At 42.3% G+C, this 18,998-nt stretch overlaps 2 protein-coding genes across 8 annotated transcripts in view; one reads left to right on the top strand and one right to left on the bottom strand.

Moving 5' to 3' along the window:
- DZANK1 (double zinc ribbon and ankyrin repeat domains 1) overlaps positions 1 to 18,998 on the top strand; it is a 97,403-nt gene that overhangs the window by 3,281 nt on the left and 75,124 nt on the right. For 4 of the 6 annotated variants that reach the window (XM_050745344.1, XM_050745346.1, XM_050745345.1 and 1 more), the window contains 5 exons: positions 5,136 to 5,289; positions 11,154 to 11,268; positions 12,703 to 12,799; positions 13,778 to 13,902; positions 18,857 to 18,942. In XM_050745344.1, coding sequence (XP_050601301.1) covers positions 5,136 to 5,289; positions 11,154 to 11,268; positions 12,703 to 12,799; positions 13,778 to 13,902; positions 18,857 to 18,942 — 577 coding nt within the window. The remainder of the gene's footprint in view (positions 1 to 5,135; positions 5,290 to 11,153; positions 11,269 to 12,702; positions 12,800 to 13,777; positions 13,903 to 18,856; positions 18,943 to 18,998) is intronic. The other 2 variants (XM_050745348.1, XM_050745347.1) reach the window with 2 other exon arrangements.
- The window catches only part of DTD1 (D-aminoacyl-tRNA deacylase 1), a 333,903-nt gene that overhangs the window by 291,671 nt on the left and 23,234 nt on the right, over positions 1 to 18,998 (bottom strand). The gene's annotated exons all lie outside the window — the stretch shown is intronic.

Raw genomic sequence — 18,998 nt, 5'->3', positions numbered from 1 at the left:
GGGAGGCTGAGGCAGGAAAATCGCTTGAACCCAGGAGGCGGAGGTTGCAGTGAGCCGAGATTGCGCCACTATACTCCAGCCTGGGTGACAGAGCAAGACTCCATCTGAAAGAAGAAAGAAAGAGAGAAAGAAAGAAAGAAGTGAATGTATATCCTGCCAACATTTATTCTTCAAATTCTTAAATATGTGTGTATATGTACACATATACATATATACACATATACATATATAATTATGATAAGGAAGGAAAGTTTTATAGGTAAAACATATGAACAAATATTTGTGTAAAAAAGACTTAGAAATTACAATTTTTGCCTTTTAACCAATTATGTATTTTACTAACTGAAATATATAGAAACTATCTGCAGGCCGGGCGCGGTGGCTCACGCCTGTAATCCCAGCACTTTGGGAGGCCGAGACGGGCGGATCACGAGGTCAGGAGATCGAGACCATCCTGGCTAACACGGTGAAACCCCGTCTCTACTAAAAAATACAAAAAACTAGCCGGGCGAGGTGGCGGGCGCCTGTAGTCCCAGCTACTGGGGAGGCTGAGGCAGGAGAATGGCGTGAACCCGGGAGGCGGAGCTTGCAGTGAGCTGAGATCCGGCCACTGCACTCCAGCCTGGGTGACAGAGCGAGACTCCGTCTCAAAAAAAAAAAAAAAAAAAAAAAAAAAAACTATCTGCATTTATGGTATGGCCCCTATGCTGCTTAGACCAAGAGTTCTAAGAATATGTATTATTTTCTGTGTTCTCCTTTAGCTTAAAAGCTGATACAATTTTTTAAACTGTCAAACAAAATTAAACATTTTAATATATGTGCCCATAATTCTTAGGAGAAGTTGGGTGATTATTGACAAAAGATGATATGAATGATAGGGTATCAAAATTCCCTGATAGGTAAATATCAAATAAATAGTTTTCACAATTCAGTAACAAAAAGAACAATAACCCAAAAGAAAAATGGGCAAAGGACATGAAAAGACCTTGTTTTGTTTTTTCTTTTACAACTTTTATTTTAGAACTGGGGGTACATGTGCAGGTTTCCTACCTGGGTATATTGTGTGGTGCTGAGGTTTGGGCCCATGACCCAGGCAGTGAGCATCGTTGTAGGTTTTCAGCCCTCCCCACCCTCTAGTAGTCCCCAATGTCTATTGTTACCATCTTTTTTTTTTTTTTTGAAACGGACTCTCGCTCTGTTGCCCAGGCTGGAGTGCAGTGGCGCGATCTCGGCTCACTGCAAGCTCCGCCTCCCGGGTTCACGCCATTCTCCTGCCTCAGCCTCCCAAGTAGCTGGGACTACAGGCCCCCGCCACCACGCCCGGCTAATTTTTTGTATTTTTAGTAGAGACGGGGTTTCACTGTGTTAGCCAGGATGGTCTCGATCTCCTGATCTCCTGATCCGCCCGCCTTGGCCTCCCAAAGTGCTGGGATTACAGGCATGAACCACCGCGCCCAGCCTATTGTTACCATCTTTATGTCCATTTGTACCTAGTGTTTAGCTCCCATTTATAAGTGAGAACACATGGTATTTTGTTTTCTGTTCCTGTGTTAATTCACTTAGGATTATGACCTCCAACGGCATCCATGTTTCTGCAAACGACATGATTTCATTCTTTTTTATCACTGCATAGCATTCCATGGTGTGTATGTACCACATTTTCTTTCTCCATTTCACCATTCGTGGGCACCTAGGTTGGTTTCATGTCTTTGCTATTGTGAATAGTGCTGTGATGAACATATGCGTGCATGTGTCCTTTTGGTAGAACAATTTATTTTCCTTTGGGTACATACCCAGTAATGGGATTGCTAGGTTGAATGGTATTTCAGCTCTTCTTTTTTTATTTTTATTTTTATTTTTATTTTTGAGACCGAGTCTTACTCTGTCACCCAGGCTGGAGTACAGTGATGCAATCTTGGATCACTGAAACCTCTGCCTCCCGGGTTCAAGTGATTTTCATGCCTCAGTCTTCAGAGCAGCTGGGATTACAGTCGTGTGCCACTACGCCCAGCTAATTTGTGTATTTTTAATCTGCCTGCCTGGGCCTCCCAAAGTACTGAGATTACAGGTGTGAGCCGCAGCACCCAGCCTCAACTCTTATTTCTTTGAGAAATTTCCAAGCTGCTTTCCACAGTTGCTGAATTAATTTACATTCGCACCAACAGTAGGTAAGTGTCTGTTTTCTCTGCAGCCTCACCAACATCTGTTAGTTTTTGACTTTTTAACAAAAACCATTCTGACCGGTGTGAGATAGTGTCTCATGGTGGTTTTGATTTGCATCTCTTTGATGATTAGTGATGATGAGCATTTTTTCATGAGTGTGTTGGCCACTCGTGTGTCTTCTTTTGAGTAATGATGAAAAGACATTTTGTAGGAAAGGAAATATAAAGGTCTCTTAAACATAGGAAAATGTTTCTTCTCCTCACCCTTCTCCCTACCCCTTCAGCTGCTTGCTGAGCAGATCTTATCCCTGCTTCACCTATTCCAAGCTCTTAATCACCACCTGACAAACTGTATTTCCTTGTTTGTTTACTGTTTCAGTGTCCTTCCTGAAACATAATCTCCATGAGAGCAGGGACCATTCTAGGTACAGGGGATATGCAAGGAGACCCTCGGATATACTTTTGCATATCCCCTATACCTAGCACAATGTCTGGTACATAATAGGTACTCAGCAAACATTTGTTGCAATGAATTAGTGAGTTTTACTCAAAATGCAAGAAAGATGAGTTACAGGATAGTATTTTTTTAACCTAGGAAATTAGGAAAACTAAAAGAAAACTGGGTAACACTATATGAGGAAGATTGTGGTCAAATAAGTACTTTCATGCATTGCTGATGGCAGTGTAAATTGCTTAACCATCCACGGAAGGCAGTTTGGAAATATTAATCAAGATTACAAATGCGACCAGGCATGATGGCTCACGCCTGTAATCCCAGCACTTTGGGAGGCCAAGACAGGCGGATCATGAGGTCAGGAGATCGAGACCATCCTGGCTAACATGGTGAAACCCCGTCTCTACTAAAAATACAAAAAATTAGCTGGGCGTGTTGGCGGGCACCTGTAGTCCCAGCTACTTGGGAGACTGAGGCAGGAGAATAGGGTGAAACTGGGAGGCAGAGCTTGCAGTGAGCCGAGATCGCGCCACTGCATTCCAGCCTGGGCGATAGAGCGAGACTCCATCTCAAAAAAGAAAAAAAAAAAAAAAAAAGATTACAAATGCTGGCAGAGCACAGTGGCTGACGCCTGTAATCCCAGCACTTTGGGAGGCCGAGACAGACAGATCACCTGAAGTCAAGAATTCGAGACCACCCTGGCCAACATGGCGAAACCCTGTCTCTACTAAAAATACAAAAATTAGCTGGGCATGGTGGTGGGCACCTGTAATCCCAGCTACTCAGGAGGCTCAGGCAGGACAATGGCTTGAACTCAGGAGGCAGAGGTTGCAGTGAGCTGAAATCGCACCACTGCACTCCAGCCCAGGCAACAAGAGTGAAACTCTGTCTCAAAAAAAAAAAAAAAAAAAAAAAAAAAAAAAAAAAGATTACAAATGCATATATTTTTGACTCAGCAGTATTAGTTCTACATATTTGTCTTACCCATATATTTACAGAAATAATTCTTTACAAAATTATTCTTACAGTGCTTATAACTGCAAAAGAAACAAAGAAAAGGAAAAAAGAAGGCAGCCTAAAGATCCATCTGTAGGGAATTGGTTAAATTATTGTTCATCTATATAAGAGAATGTGGTGCAGCCATAACAAAGAATGCAGAAGCTCTGTTTTTAAAAAAATTGCTATTTATTTCCTAGGAAGCTCACATAAAGAGCTTCCTAGGAAATAAATAGCAATTGTGGCTCAAGCCTGTAATCCCAGCACTTTGGGAGGCCGAGACGGGCGGATCACGAGGTCAGGAGATCGAGACCATCCTGGCTAACACGGTGAAACCCCGTCTCTCCTAAAAAAAAAAAAAAAAATACAAAAAACTAGCCGGGCGTGGTGGCGGGCGCCTGTAGTCCTAGCTACTCGGGAGGCTGCGGCAGGAGAATGGCGTAAACCTGGGAGGCGGAGCTTCCTGTGAGCTGAGATCCGGCCACTGCACTCCAGCCTGGGCGACAGAGTGAGAGTCCCTCTCAAAAAAAAAAAAAAAAAAAAACAAGACATATTGATAAATGAAAAAAGAACTGTGTAGAACAGGGTATAGTATGCCATCATTTGTGGCAAAAGAGGGGAAAATAAGAATATGTACATAAATGCTTGTATGGATATAAAATATTTTTGAAGGTTACTCAAGATCCCATTGATAGTCTCTGGGAAGCTGGTGTCACAGGTCGGGCGAGACTTTTCACTGTATACCCTTTTTGACCTGTTGAATCTTGAATATTGTTTGTATCAGTGCCTTGTTGGAGAGGCAAAAGAGCACAGTGGTTCAACAGCATGGGCTGTGTATCCAACCTAGCAGAAGTCAAATCACAACTCCTCTATTATTTAGCAACTTTATTAATCTTTCTGGGACTCAGTTACCTCATCTATAAAATGGGTGTAAAATAGGATCTACCTCATAGGGTTGTACAGATGAAATGAGCTTATTCATGTAAAGCGCAGTTCTGGTACAGAGAAAGAACTGCATTATTGCTATTACTATTCATTTCCATTATGTGTATATAATAACCTATAGGTCAGTTATTTAAGTTGATTAACGCAATCTTAAATCATAACTTTAAATCTGAACTTAAATCACACACTTAAAATTTTTTTTTTTTTTGAGACGGAGTCTCGCTCTGTCCTCCAGGCTGGAGTGCAGTAGCAGGATCTCGGCTCACTGCAAGCTCCGACCCCCGGGTTCACCCCATTCTCCTGCCTCAGTCTCCCCAGTTGCTGGGACTACAGACGCCCGCCAGCATGCCTGGCTAATTTTTTGTATTTTTAGTAGAGACGGGGTTTCACCATGTTAGCCAGGATGGTTTTGATCTCCTGACCTTGTGATCCACTCGCCTCGGCCTCCCAAAGTGCTGGGATTACAGGTGTGAGCCACCGCACCCGGCAAATCTCAAATCTTAAACTGACCTATAGACATTATTCAGGGACTTGCTGCTTTGGTGTTAATTATAGTTATCCTGTTCTGGATTTTTCAGACACTCCAGATGTCAACATATATTATACTCTGGATGGCAGCAAACCTGAATTTCTAAAGAGAACTGGTTATGTGGAAAATAACACATTTAAGTATACAAAACCTATTACTCTGCCTGATGGAAAAATACAAGTTAAAGCTATTGCTGTCTCTAAGTAAGTTAAGAGCATGGTGATTAAATTAATTTATGATATAATAACATTGTGTTCTAATTTTATTCATTTTTTCCTATCAGAATCAGTGCTGCATTAGAAGGACACTACTGAAATGTTATTTTAATTTTGGCTTACATACGTAACATTTGTGTTTTACTGGCCTTTCCTTGAGGCATACTGTGAGGTACAGAAATCATAAGTAGATAGCTCAGTGAAGTGTTATGTATATTAATACTGTTTTTATTTTAAATTCCACATTGGGGTTTCAGGAAGGAAGATCCTTTTCAGGACTGGGGGCCTCTGAAGAGCTCCATGTGGCTCTGAAGAAAATACTGTGTTCATGGAGTGGCTCTTTCATTCCCCAGGGTGCAGCCTACAACCATCATTCTCAATTTCATTTTGTATCGACTTAATTGGCCTTCAAAGCTACTGTCATTTCAACTTGTTGGATATTAGCTACCATACTTTTTTCTTTATCCTTTTTTTTCTTAATGACTTTTTCCCATTTTCAAATATAGAAACACTATTCAATTTGGAAACCTTCACCATGTGTTGTGGGAAAAAAAAAACAAAACTCAAATGCTTGGCAATTCTGTGTGGCTGTGATATAGGAATTATTCTTCCAGCAATGCAGGTTTGGCCATATTTTGGGAACATTTAAAAGCCCCAAACTGGCCGGGCACAGTGGCTCACGCCTGTAATCCCAGCACTTTGGATGGCCGAGGTGGGCGGATCACGAGGTCAGGCGATAGACACCATCCTGGCTAACATGGTGAAACCGCGTCTCTACTAAAAATACAAAAAAATTAGCTGGGCGTGGTGGCGGGCGCCTGTAGTCCCAGCTACTTGGGAGGCTGAGGCAGGAGAATGGCATGAACCCAGGAGGCAGAGGTTGCAGTGAGCTGAGATCGCACCACTGCATCCAGCCTGGGTGACAGAGCGACACTCTGTCTCAAAAAAAAAAAAGCCCCAAACTAAATACAGTACCAGGCTGGCCCAGGTACTTTGAAAGGACTCTAGCCCCAGCCCCCACTGACTGAATTACTGCATGGTGTTTTGAGGAGAGCTACACATTCCACAGCAAACATGATTGCTTTGGCATCTGAAAATTAAAACAAATACAATGAAACAAAACAATCCCTTTATGCACATTATTATTGTTTTTAAATGGGTTCTGCAAATGGAGTATATGCACGTTATTATTCTTTATAAAATGTTGGAACATATAGCTTTTTCTCACTTGCCAAGCCACTTCTATCAAGGTAAGTCATCTCAATTAGTAAAAATTAAGAAGCTTTTTAATGATTGCCATTCTAACTGGTGTGAGATGGTATCTCATTGTGGTTTTGATTTGCATTTCTCTGATGATGAGCATGAAACAACAGGTGCTGGAGTGGATATGGAGAAATAGGAACACTTTTACACTGTTGGTGGGAATGTAAACTAGTTCAACCATTGTGGAAAACAGTGTGGCGATTCCTCAAGGATCTAGAACTAGAAATACCATTTGACCCAGCCATCCCATTACTGGGTATATACCCAAAGGATTATAAATCATGCTGCTATAAATACACATGAACACATATGTTTATTGCAGCACTATTCACAATAGCAAAGATTTGGAATCAACCCGAATGTCCATCAGTGACAGACTGGATTAAGAAAATGTGGCACATATACACCATGGAATACTATGCAGCCATAAAAAAGGATGAGTTTGTGTCCTTTGTAGGGACATGGATGCAGCTGGAAACCATCATTCTCAGCAAACTATCGCAAGAACAGAAAACCAAACACTGCATGTTCTCACTCATAGGTGGGAACTGAACAATGAGATCACTTGGACACGGGAAGGGGAGCATCACACACCGGGGCCTATTGTGGGGAGGGGGGAGGGGGCAGGGATAGCATTAGGAGATATACCTAATGTAAATGACGAGTTAATGGGTACAGCACACCAACATGGCACATATATACATATGTAACAAACCTGCACGTTGTGCACATGTACCCTAGAACTTAAAGTATAATAATAATAATAAAAAAATTAAGAAGCTAAATACTCTGGTGGCCAAATGCTGTAAAGCAGGCCTCCTTAGAAGCTGCAAGTAGCAGTAAAATGAAGAAGCAATTTAATGACTGACTATGCGGTTTGAAGGAGTTAATAAGGCTTTCGAGAAAGAGTAAAAAATAAGGTCATTCTTTATGCCTCTCACCATTCTGCTCTGTGCCCACTAAGTGTCTATTCTGAAAGGTACTTAACAGTACTAACGTATTTTAGATGTGCTCAGCTTAGGGAAAATATTTATATATTATATAAAAAATTTATATGTTTATATAAAAAACATTTGAATTTTCAGCTCAAAAGGTGAATGCCTTAGCTGGTTCCCCAAGGAAGGGCCAGCTGGGGTGGGGGAAACAGCCTGGATCTTAGGGGGTGGAATAAGTGGATAAGAGCCAGGCCTCTACTCATGTGACCTCATGTGGGGTTGTAAGCGTGCATTCTGGGAGCCTCCCGACCATCCAAGATTCAAGTGATCCCTGGATGGAGAGGCTTGTGATGTCTGCGAAGTGTGTGCTAACAGGAAGGACAATTGGATCTTGGATGACAGGCCTGGGGCCGAAGGTTAACATGCAGACGAGATGGATGCCGAGGCGAATGAGTTAAGCAAGTGGTTCACGTAAAAGATCATCTATATCTGTAACCAGATTTGTGAATCTCTTTAACATTAAACAACGTAGAAGTTTTAAGCTACCTTTCTAGAAGATGGAGAAAAAAATTCTAAGAAATATACAATTCGTCTAAATAGTCACTACCTATCTGTGAGTGACAGTATTTAGAAATAATGTGTCAGCTTTCTGTGATCAGAAGACACTCGCATGTTCACTGGCTGGAGTGACTCATAGGTGGCTAAATTTCCCTGTTTAAATCTCTTCTTTAAAAAAAAAATAATAAAACCAGATTTACAGATTCATAAATCTTCCCCTCTAAGATCCAGGGATACTTATTTACTTCAAGGTTGAAAAATTTTAAGAAATATAAAAATTGAGCATGTAAGAAATCTGAGCAGTTGCTGAAGAAATGCTAATGAAACAGACAATATGTATTAAAGATCACTGTGAAAATGAGTAAGGGCAAAGCAGACAAAGAACCCTGGAGAAAAAAGATAATTGGAAATATAAAAAGTATCAAGAGTCTGGCCAGAGCAAATAGAAACATGGGCTGTGGTAACCAGTGAGCCATAATCACAGAGAAAGGATAACACGGGAAAGGTGAGCTTTCAATGCAAATGAGGAGGGGTGAGAGTTAAAAACATCAAATAAATATGCCAAGCGTGGTCATGATGATGTGGGAGAGGCTGCTGGATGTCCCCCAATATCTGTTTTTCCCTTTAATAATAGGGCCCATGATTTTCTACTTCCCAGTCCCTGTTGCCCTAGTTAGAGATGTGTACCGGGCTGTGGCCAGTGGATACACGTAGAAGTGATGTGTTCAACTTTAAGATTGTACCTTAAAGAGAAAGGGTGGGCTTTGCTTCCAATTGGCTGGAATGTAGATGTGGTTGGTCAGTCAGGTTGGGCCATGAGGATAAATGCAATGTCATAGAAATGATGGAGTAACAAGGTAGAAACTTGATATCATGTTCCTGTCACCATGACACCCCTATACCAGCTCTAGACTGCTTATACCCTATGACTTCTGTCTTGTTTAAACCTCTATTTGTTAGTTTGTTTGTTCGTTCGTTTATTTTTTGAGACAGGGTCTTGCTGTGTCGCCCAGACTGGAGTGGAGTGGTGTGGTCTTGGGTCACTGCAACCTCTGCCTCCTGGGTTCAAGCAATTCTTGTGCCTCAGCCTCCTGAGTAGCTGGGATTACAGGTGTGTGCCACCACAGCCAGCTAAATTTTTGTACTTTTGGTAGAGACAGAGTTTTGCTATGTTGGCCAGGCTGGTCCTGAACTCCTGGCCTCAAGTGATTCACCTGCCTTGGCCTCCCAAAGTGCTGGGATTACAGGAGTGAGCCACCGTGTCCTGCCTGAAAGACACTATTGTTTTGATTCTGTGTTACAACAGCCAAGCCTATATCTTGATAGACAAGGGACACATATCAAGCAAATACCTACAGAGAACATGATCGAGAGTACAGGTCATCAACAAGGCTGACTATATCAAGTGTCAGCAAGTATGTGGAGAAGCTGGAACCCTCAGCTGATGCTGGTGGGAATGTAAAATGGAACAGCCACAGTTTGGCAGTTTCTGAAAATTAAACAGATACCTGCCATGTGACCCAGCAATTCCACTCCTCGGTATCTATTGAAGAGAAATGAGAACATGTCCACATAAAGACTTATGTGTGAATGTTCATAGCAGCATTATCCATAATGACCCAAACCCAGAAATAATCCAAATGACCATCAACTGGGGAATGGACATAAAAATCGTGATATATCTATAAAATGGAATACTACTCAGCAATAACAATGAGTGAGTTACAACAACATGGATGAGCCTCCAAAAAAGAGATAAATAAAAAATCCAGACACGTAAGATGACTGCATATGTATGATTACATTTATGTTAAATTTCTAGAAAAGACAAAACTATAGAGATAGGAAACAGATCAGTGGTTGCCTAAGATAGGTGGTGGTAGCGAGGAGTGACTGCACACAGGCACAAGGGAATTATTTTGGATAATGGAAATGTCCTAAACATTTCCACTGTGCTGAGCACAGTTGTCTACACTGACTGAGTCCCATTGAACCAGTTGCTTAAAATAGATGAATTTTGTGTCATGTAAATTATACCTCAATAAAGCTGTTAAAAAGTAGAGTATAGGTGAGCTACTGGTACTGAAATAAAATCACCACTAGTTTTTAGTCATGGGCACTACTACATTGTCTTCTCATGAAATTCTTATTGCATCAGAGAACAAGATGAATTGTGAAATATTATGAATGAATGGAAAACATGATAGTATTTGAGTTACAGAATCTACCAGCACAGCATATATTACACTGCCTACAGCTGAGACAGGGAAAATGCTCTTGATTCATGTGGAATGACCTAGGTAACACATTTTTTGTTTTAGAATAGTTTGAGGCTTATGGTCTGATATCTTCATGATGAATGTGGTAGATAGCCTTCAAAAATGGCCCGTGATGAACTATGCCTCCCAGTATTTATGCCCTTTTGTAGCCTTTGCTGGCATTGTGACTTGCTTTTGACCAATAGAATATTTCAGAAATGATGCCAAGCACTTCTGAGATCACAAGAAGTATTGTAGTTTCTGCTTTGGTTTCTTGGGACAAAAACACTAGCAGGGGATTGGGGTAGCCAGGTACTGTGGAGGAAATCTGACTACGTGAGTCTTCCATACTGTGAGGAAGCCCAAGCTAACCACGTGGGAGAGAGAGGGAGGGACAGAGAGATGGAGATTGAGTGAGAGCGATGAGTGGTGAGCCCCTAGCTGTTCCAGTTACCCCAGCCCAGGCTTTGCATATTTGAGAGAAGTCGTTTTGGACACCCAGCCCAGTTGAGCCTTCAGTTGACTCCAGCCCTTGCTGATGTCTGATGGCAGCCACATGAAAGAGCTCAGATGAGACCTACTCAGTGGAGACCGTGAATCCATAGATCCATGTTTTAAGGCACTACCTTTGGGGTGGTTTGTTACACAGCAGTAAATAACCCAAAAGGAAGTAAGTAAGGAAAGACTATAGAAATTACATTTGATTTCTTCAATTTGAAATGCAATAAATTTAGTAGCTAGACTAAGGTACTTTAATAAAATCATCTTAATTGTTAGCCACTTTTTTTTGAATCTTTGTGTAACACAGACTTTTTTCTCTTTTAATAATAATTTTCAGAGACTGCAGACAGAGTGGCATTGTGACAAAAGTGTTTCAGGTAGGCTATGAACCACCGAATGTAGTATCTCCTGAAGACAATGTTGAAAATGTTCTCAAAGATTCTTCAAGGCAGGCAAGTAATGAAACTATCATCCATTCAGATTGTCACTGTATTTTGGTTCCTTCTTTCTCAGTGAGCAGATCTTGCCTTTTATTACCTTACCTCTGCTGATAGTCAGATCCTTATAATTGAAGTCATTATCAACCATTGCAAAGCATCTTCACTGATTTCTCAGCCTTTCTTCAGTCTTCTATCTACCCTGAAGATGAGAATACCTGCTGAGCACTGGGGTCCATGCTCCAGTGTCTTCAGTGGCTCTCTCTTACCTACTGAAAAAACCAGAAACCTTTAGCCTTCCATCCAGGTCATCAGTTTCTGCCCTTGGTCGGCCTTTCCTGCTTTGTCTGTGAACCCCCTACATATACTCCAACGAAACTGAACTGTGTATGCTATGCCCTATCACTGCTATCCTGGCACCCAGGCCTTCTTTTATAAACTGCTTTGAGCATGTGATTACTTTGTTCCTTGTTTATCTTGCCTATGCATTATAAGCTCCAAGGTGGCATGATTGCTATACTCATTGCCTTGCACAGGGGCAGGCAGGAGAGGGTAGTGATTGTGTATCTGTTGAATAGATGCTTTGGGTAAGTAGAAGTCCTCAGTGGGCATAGAATTCTTTTATGTTGAAATCTTTATTCCCAAATATCTGCAAAGCCTCCCCACTGTGAAGAGTCAATTAGATCCATCTGAGAAGGATGTGTGAAGCTTCAGGCACTGGGTGTGAGTATCAATGAGAAAGATTCAAGGAGCTAAGCCAGAGGATGGGCTAGTCTACAGTATGGCGGCCAACCCAGACGTCTTGGTCACAGGGATGTTGTTGGGATTGACAGAGGAAATTTATAGGGGTTTCACTTAAGCTTGACCTGAGGCTAGAGAGGAGGTTGTAGAACCAAAGCAGTGGATGCAGGCATGCGTAGGGCTCAAGTGTGATCAAGGCAAGGATCTACACTGGGCAGGGGCCACCTGTGGGGGCTGAGCCCACATATATCAGCAGGTGCTTAGGCTTGAATCAGGTGTGAGGGACCAAGTCCATGGAGAAAGTCCAGAGGGAAGAGTGTTTAAGGACTGTGTGTGCGCAGGTCGTGTACAGAAGTCTGATTTTGGTCTGACCCTACCCTGCCTTTGCCACTCTGGACTTGGTGGTCCCTCTGTTGTTACCCAGACTCCTACAGTTGTAGCATCCTGCCTGCATGTGCTGCTCCCTGCCTCCTGCCTTGGCCGCTTCACCTGGTGAGGCCTACATCCAGACGTGCTGCCAACTGAGCAGCCCAGCCCAGATACAAAGCTGCATGTTTCCAGAATAAAGTGAAACAGGGATTACTTCATGAAAACAACCGTAAACTCTTTCAAATAAGAAATGCACACCACGACCCTGTCTCTATTGTGCAGCTTTAATTCTCACATGGGAATAACCAAGTAAGTGATATGCAATCTCTTCATTCCTAGGAATTCAAAAATGGATTAGTTGGATCAAAACTAAAGAAGAAATATCAGAACTCTGAAAATCAACGCAGCTGGAATGTTAACCTCAGAAAGTTTCCAGGTATGATGTGACAGAACAAAAACAAGGTTTTGTATTCTGAACCCACCAAAGAGGTTCATGGCATGTTCACTGCATGTTTTCTTGTCTGGAGAAGTGTTGGAATAAGAAACACTGGGGCAGGAAAATATGCTGTACTTTGAGTTTTTATACTGTCCTTGCTAACAGCTTAAGATCATGAAGGAGGATCAAGCAGTCCAACCAAGTCAGATTTCTTGACCCACCGCAGGGAGCCATGGGGGCATCTCACCAAAACAGAGGAAACACTGGAGTTATAGAGTTTGGGGGAAGGGTGGAGTTTGGGTGAAATATAAATGAAAGCAGAGTTTTGATAGGCTCAAAGCGAAGCTGGTCTGGGTGTGAAGGGATCAGCATCAGGTATCGACTGGGAAGGGGACCCAGGGTTCTGTTGCCTTGGAAATTACAAAGATACACGGGGAACACCGTGCTCAGAAATGATTATCTTTGCACCAGGGTTGGACATGGAGGCTGCTTCTCTATGTCAAAGTGACCTAGATTCCTCAGGCAAGAGTTAGATGTTTCATTCTTACTGAGAATTTCAAACAGCGAAGTTTCTGATAATCTGTGATTTTAGAGAACAGGGTTTCTCAGTGAGTAAGAAAAACTAGTCATGCAAAGAGGGGGCTGTTAACGACATTTTACGGCTGCAGTGTGTTCTTGGGAGATATAATATTTCCTGCTAACTTTGCAACTGGATTGATCTGTCTGTTTTCCAAGCCTGACGTGGACTATTGTAGAATGCAGCGGGGAAGACGATCTTCTCAGTCTGGGCTTGTTTTTTCTTTCTCACTTCTAATACATTGAGTGTGTGGCGGGAGCTCTTTACATAATTATTACTTCAAGGAAAGCAATGTGGTAACAGTGGTTCTTTATTAAAAGGTTTCCCACTGTGAAGACATCTTTGCATGATTATGTATAATTACAGATGCTCAAAGAGTGATGTTTTTAATATCATTGTAGACCTCCAGGTAGGTGAAAGAACTGACCCTAAAACTTTGAAAGATCTTCGCTTTTCAGAGAGTCCACTGGAAATCCCAGCTCACAGTGGAGGATCAGGTTCTAGACCACCCACCCGCCAGTCCCAGGTAACTTCTAAGGACAATCTTTAGGGTACCCAAATACCTCTTATGTTTTTAATGCTTCCCATGAAATACTTTAAGACTGCACCTCCCCCTCTTTTGACCATGTGCTAGGCACTGTTATAGTGCTGGGAATACTGTGTTTGACAAGAAAAGTCCCTGTATTCATGGAGCTTACCTTTTATTGGGCTTGGGGGCAGACAGATAATAAATAAGTAAATAAACAGAAAATTTAAAATGGTGGTAAGTGTCATGAAGAAGATAAAATGGTAATGAGATACAGCAGTGGTTCTCAGAGGTGATCCCCAGACCTGCAGCATCAGCATCACATGGGAACTTATTTGAAATCCACATTCTCAGGCCTGATGAGCAAAGTGGGAGATGAGGCAGAAGGTGGCTGGGGCCAGAGTGTCTAGAGCTGTGGTTCTCAAACATGGCTCCACGTTAGAATCACCTGAGGAGCTTCAGACCAATCCCCAAGGTTTAGCGTCAGAAATTCTGATTTAATTGGTCTGAAGTGGAGTTTGAGCATCATTAAAAGAAAAAAAAAACAAAAAAACTCCTGAATGATTCTAATGGTCAGGCATGGTTGAGAGTCATAGACACTAGTCTGACCATAAGAAGTTTGAATTATATTCTAATTGTAAAGGGAATCTGTTTGGCAGACAAGACATAGTCCCATTTACATTTAAAAGTTTTCTCTTTGGCCACAGTATGGAGATTAGGCCATGGAAGAGGAAAGAGAGAACATTATTTAGGGGGCTTTTGTTCCAGGTGAGAAATGCTGGTGGCTTGGACCAAGGTTGTAGAGGTAGTCAGGATAGGAGGTAGGCTTGGCTGAGGGATCCAATAGCTGGAAGGGAAGGTGAGGAGCCAAGGATGCCTCTCAGGGTTTGTCCTGAGTATCTGGAGATAATGGTGCCATTGACAAAGCTGGAAAAGATGAGAGAGGAGCAGGTGTCCAAGGACACATTAGACATCCAAGTAGAGGTGTTGAGTAGACTGTTGGATATGCAAGTTCACACTCAGGAAAGGTCAGGGCTGGAGATATGTACTTAGAAATATGGAAATATTCAATATGTTGATGGTATTTGAAGCTTAGGTCTGAATGAGATCACTAGTCAAGGCTGTACAGAAAATGAAGGGAAGGAAAATGAAGAAAGTCCTCAACTTAGAGGTTGAGCAGGGGAGGAGGAGCCTGAAAGTAGAAAGAAAGCCAAAAGAATATGTTGCCATGGAGACCAAGAAATGGAAGAATTTCAAGGAGAAGTTCCTCTATGTCATATGTTACTGCAGGTTCTAATTAGATAGAGACAGACAATTGGAAATTCCCATTGGCTTTGCCAAGATAGAGGTGACTTATGACCTTAATAAAAGGCATATCAGCTGGGTGCGGTGGCTCACACCTGTAATCCCAGCACTTTGGGAGGCCGAGGTGGGCGGATCATGAGGTCAGGAGTTCAAGACCAGCCTGGCCAATATGGTGAAAGCCCTTCTCTACTAAAAGTACAAAAATTAGCCGGGCCTAGTGTTGCATACCTGTAGTCCCAGCTACTCAGGAGGCTGAGGCAGAAGAATCGCTTGAACCAGGGAGGCAGAGGTTGCAGTGAGCCAAGATCGTGCCATTGCACTCCAGCCTTGGCAACAAAGTGAGACTTCATCTCAAAAATAAATAAATAAATAAATAAATGGCGTATCAATGCATTCTTACTACTATAACACAAGAAAGATGCTCTTACACTAGTTGCCTACTATTATAGTGCTTTGATTTTTCAATGTTTATAAAATCCAATTTGGACTTTTGGCATCTAAGGGCAACCCAGGAGCCCTTGTTCTCTTCCTCCTATTTGAGTGCCAAGTTTAATGTACCTGGAGTCACATTTTTTTGTGTAACCACAACTGCTTCTTGTGTGCCCATGATTCCATGGCTGCTCACACTTACCATCAAGTATAAAGGAGGCGAAAAGCATGGTTTCCAAACCCAGTTGCATATCACAGTCACCCAGGGGAAACTTTAAATATGTATCAAGTCCCAGCTATGCTCCCTGCAATCCTTCTAGATAGTCAGAGTCCATAAGCCTGGGATGGAGTCCACAGATGACTTTGCTGATCAGCCCACACTGAGAATCACTGGCCTAGAAGACCAGTTATCCCAAGGTCAAGCTCTTTCCTTCACTTCTAGACTCTAACGCCAAGGTGTAACTCAGCCTGACCTCCTAGGTTCTTTCATCTGCCCATTCACTATATTTTTTGGAGAACCACAAAGCCCAGGCCAGAGGACCAGACCTGGGAAGGCCTGCTTGCAAGGCCCACTAAACAAAAGGGCAGCCCCCCTGCATGGAAGATTGCCTCTCCCAATCTTCTGGAAAGAAGGGTTCTCTGGTTATCAGATGGGCTGATGAGCACACTCAGAATCCGTGGGCAGTGCACACTGGCATGACCCAAATAAGAATACTGCTTCTGAGGTAAAACATACCATTTTGAAGAATGAATGACCGTATATGATAAAACACAGGAGCTGTTTTAGAAAAGCAGTCTCATGTGGCCATAATTATTTGCAATGTGCCTAGAAATATTTTCTTTGTGCATAAATATTTGGATTACCTTGCCCACTTAGGTGTTTGAGTTGTTTACAAGGGAAAGATAAAAATAATATTTAAAGATTCCAAAATTTAGAATCCCCAAAAACTAGGAACAGCAGGACAAAGACAAAGTTTAGGGAATTTGACTAGAGTTCAGAAAGCCAGGAAGGCCAGGAGAAGACCACAAAACTTTTTTCTTCCACTTTTTTCCTTCATATTGGTAAGAGTCTTCTCAGTATTTCAGCTGAATCCCATCTGAAGCATACTTTAGCATATATCCGAATTAATGACACTGGTGGGTATCACCACATTTCAACAACCTCAGGGAGACAAGGTATCTCTGAGCTCAGCATCTGGCCTGAGGGAACCTGGGGTCAGGCAGCAGAGTAAACGCATGATGCAGCCTGGGTAGAGGATAAATGGCAGCTGACACCTGGCCATAGTGTAGGAGCATGAGAGCTGCAGGTTCTCTGACAATGTGAAGTGCCCCAGCCAGTTAAAGGAATCACTTTACCCAGCCTCAGGCAACCATTAGCAAGAAGGACTGAAGGCTCAGTGTTGCTACATCCAATGAATTTGCATGAGAAGCCAGAAACCTACATCTTTATGTGTAATAACATAATTTAAAGTTTTGACAATTAGTTCAAATTTTGAAATACTATGGGAGCCAATGCCAAATAAAACTCAATGGCAGGCCAAATTTGGCTAATAGACCACCACTTTGAGACTCAGGGTCTAGGTCATGTTACGTTTTTATTTATTTCTTTTTCTTTTTGTAGCGATGGGGATTTACTATGTTGCCCAGACTGTTTTTGAACTCCTGGCCTCAAGCGATCCTCCTGCCTCAGCCTCCCAAAGTATTGGGATTACAAACGTGAGCCACTACACCCAGCCTAGGCCATGTTAGATGTGGCACAAAAGCAATGAGAAACCTCTGACTGCTCCCCGTTGCCTACAGGATAAAGCCTGAAGTCTTAAGTTCAGTCCTTTGAGTTTCCTAGAGATATAATTTTTGAGAAAAATAGAGACTAAAGTTTATTTATTTATTTGTTTGAGATGGAGTTTCACTCTATTGCCCAGGCTAGAGTGCAATGGTGTAAGCTTGGCTCACCGCAACCTCTGCCTTCCGGGTTCAAGCGATTCTCCTGCCTCAACCTCCTGAGTAGCTGGGATTACAGGCATGCGCCACCACGCCCAGCTAATTTTGTGTTTTTAGTGGAGATGGGGTTTCTCCATGTTGGTCAGGCTGGTCTCAAACTCCTGACCTCAGTTGATCTGCCTGCCTCTGCCTCCCAAAGTGCCGGGATTACAGGCGTAAGGCCCTGCGCCTGGCAGAGTTTATTTACTTATTTATTTTTCCTTTTTTTGTATGTGTGTGTGTGACAGGGTCTCACTCTCACTCAGGCTGGAGTGCAATGGTGTAATCTTGGCTCACCACAACTTCTGCCTCCTAGGTTCAAGCGATTCTCCTGCTTCAGCCTCCCTAGTAGCTGGGATTACAGGCACCCGCCACCACACCTGTCTAATTTTTTTTTTTTTTTTGTATTTTTAGTAGAGATGGGGTTTTGCCATGTTGGCCAGCCTGGGATACTAAGGTTTTTAAATCCTAAAATCTGGTCTGATGGAAAATTCAGGTATCTTTTATTGTAAACTCTCATTTTTAATGAAATATACATATATGATTGTGAATAGCACTTTAATTTAGAAATGTTAGATACTAGAGTAATAATTACATTACTCCTCATAATGATTTTTTATTTTTATAACTTTTTTTTTTTTTTTTTTTTTTTTGAGACGGAGTCTCGCTCTGTCGCCCAGGCTGGAGTGCAGTGGCCGGATCTCAGCTCACTGCAAGCTCCGCCTCCCGGGTTCACGCCATTCTCCTGCCTCAGCCTCCCGAGTAGCTGGGACTACAGGCGCCCGCCACCTCGCCCGGCTAGTTTTTTTGTATTTTTTAGTAGAGACGGGGTTTCACCGGGTTAGCCAGGATGGTCTCGATCTCCTGACCTCGTGATCCGCCCGTCTCGGCCTCCCAAAGTGCTGGGATTACAGGCTTGAGCCACCGCGCCCGGCCAAACTTTTTGTTTTTATAGATTTAGGGGATGCAGGTTTGTTACATGTATTGTGTAATGGTGAGGTCTGGGCTTCTAGGGTCCCCTTCACCTGAATAATGAACACTGCACACAATAGGTAATTTTTCAGCCCTCGCCTTTTCCCACCCTTCCCACTTTTAGAGTCTATAGTGTCTACTATTCCTCTTTGTATGTCTATGTGTATTCCCCCATAATGATTTTTAATGGAATTTTACTATACCATAGCCTTTACCATGTTATTTTGACTATATGACTCTCTCTATATAACTATATTCTTAATTTTAGTCTCCCGGTTTTGCACACGTAAGTGGCCTGAAGTGTTTGACAAGCACGGAGATAATGAGAATTCAAAGGGAGACAGACTTTCTCAAGTAAGTATCACATTCTCTTTACTCTGTCTTAAATTCTACGAAGGTACATCATGGTC

Source organism: Macaca thibetana, chromosome 10, assembly GCF_024542745.1.
Source record: "Macaca thibetana thibetana isolate TM-01 chromosome 10, ASM2454274v1, whole genome shotgun sequence".
Lineage (NCBI taxonomy): Eukaryota > Metazoa > Chordata > Mammalia > Primates > Cercopithecidae > Macaca > Macaca thibetana.
This window is presented reverse-complemented; position numbering and strand designations above follow the sequence as displayed.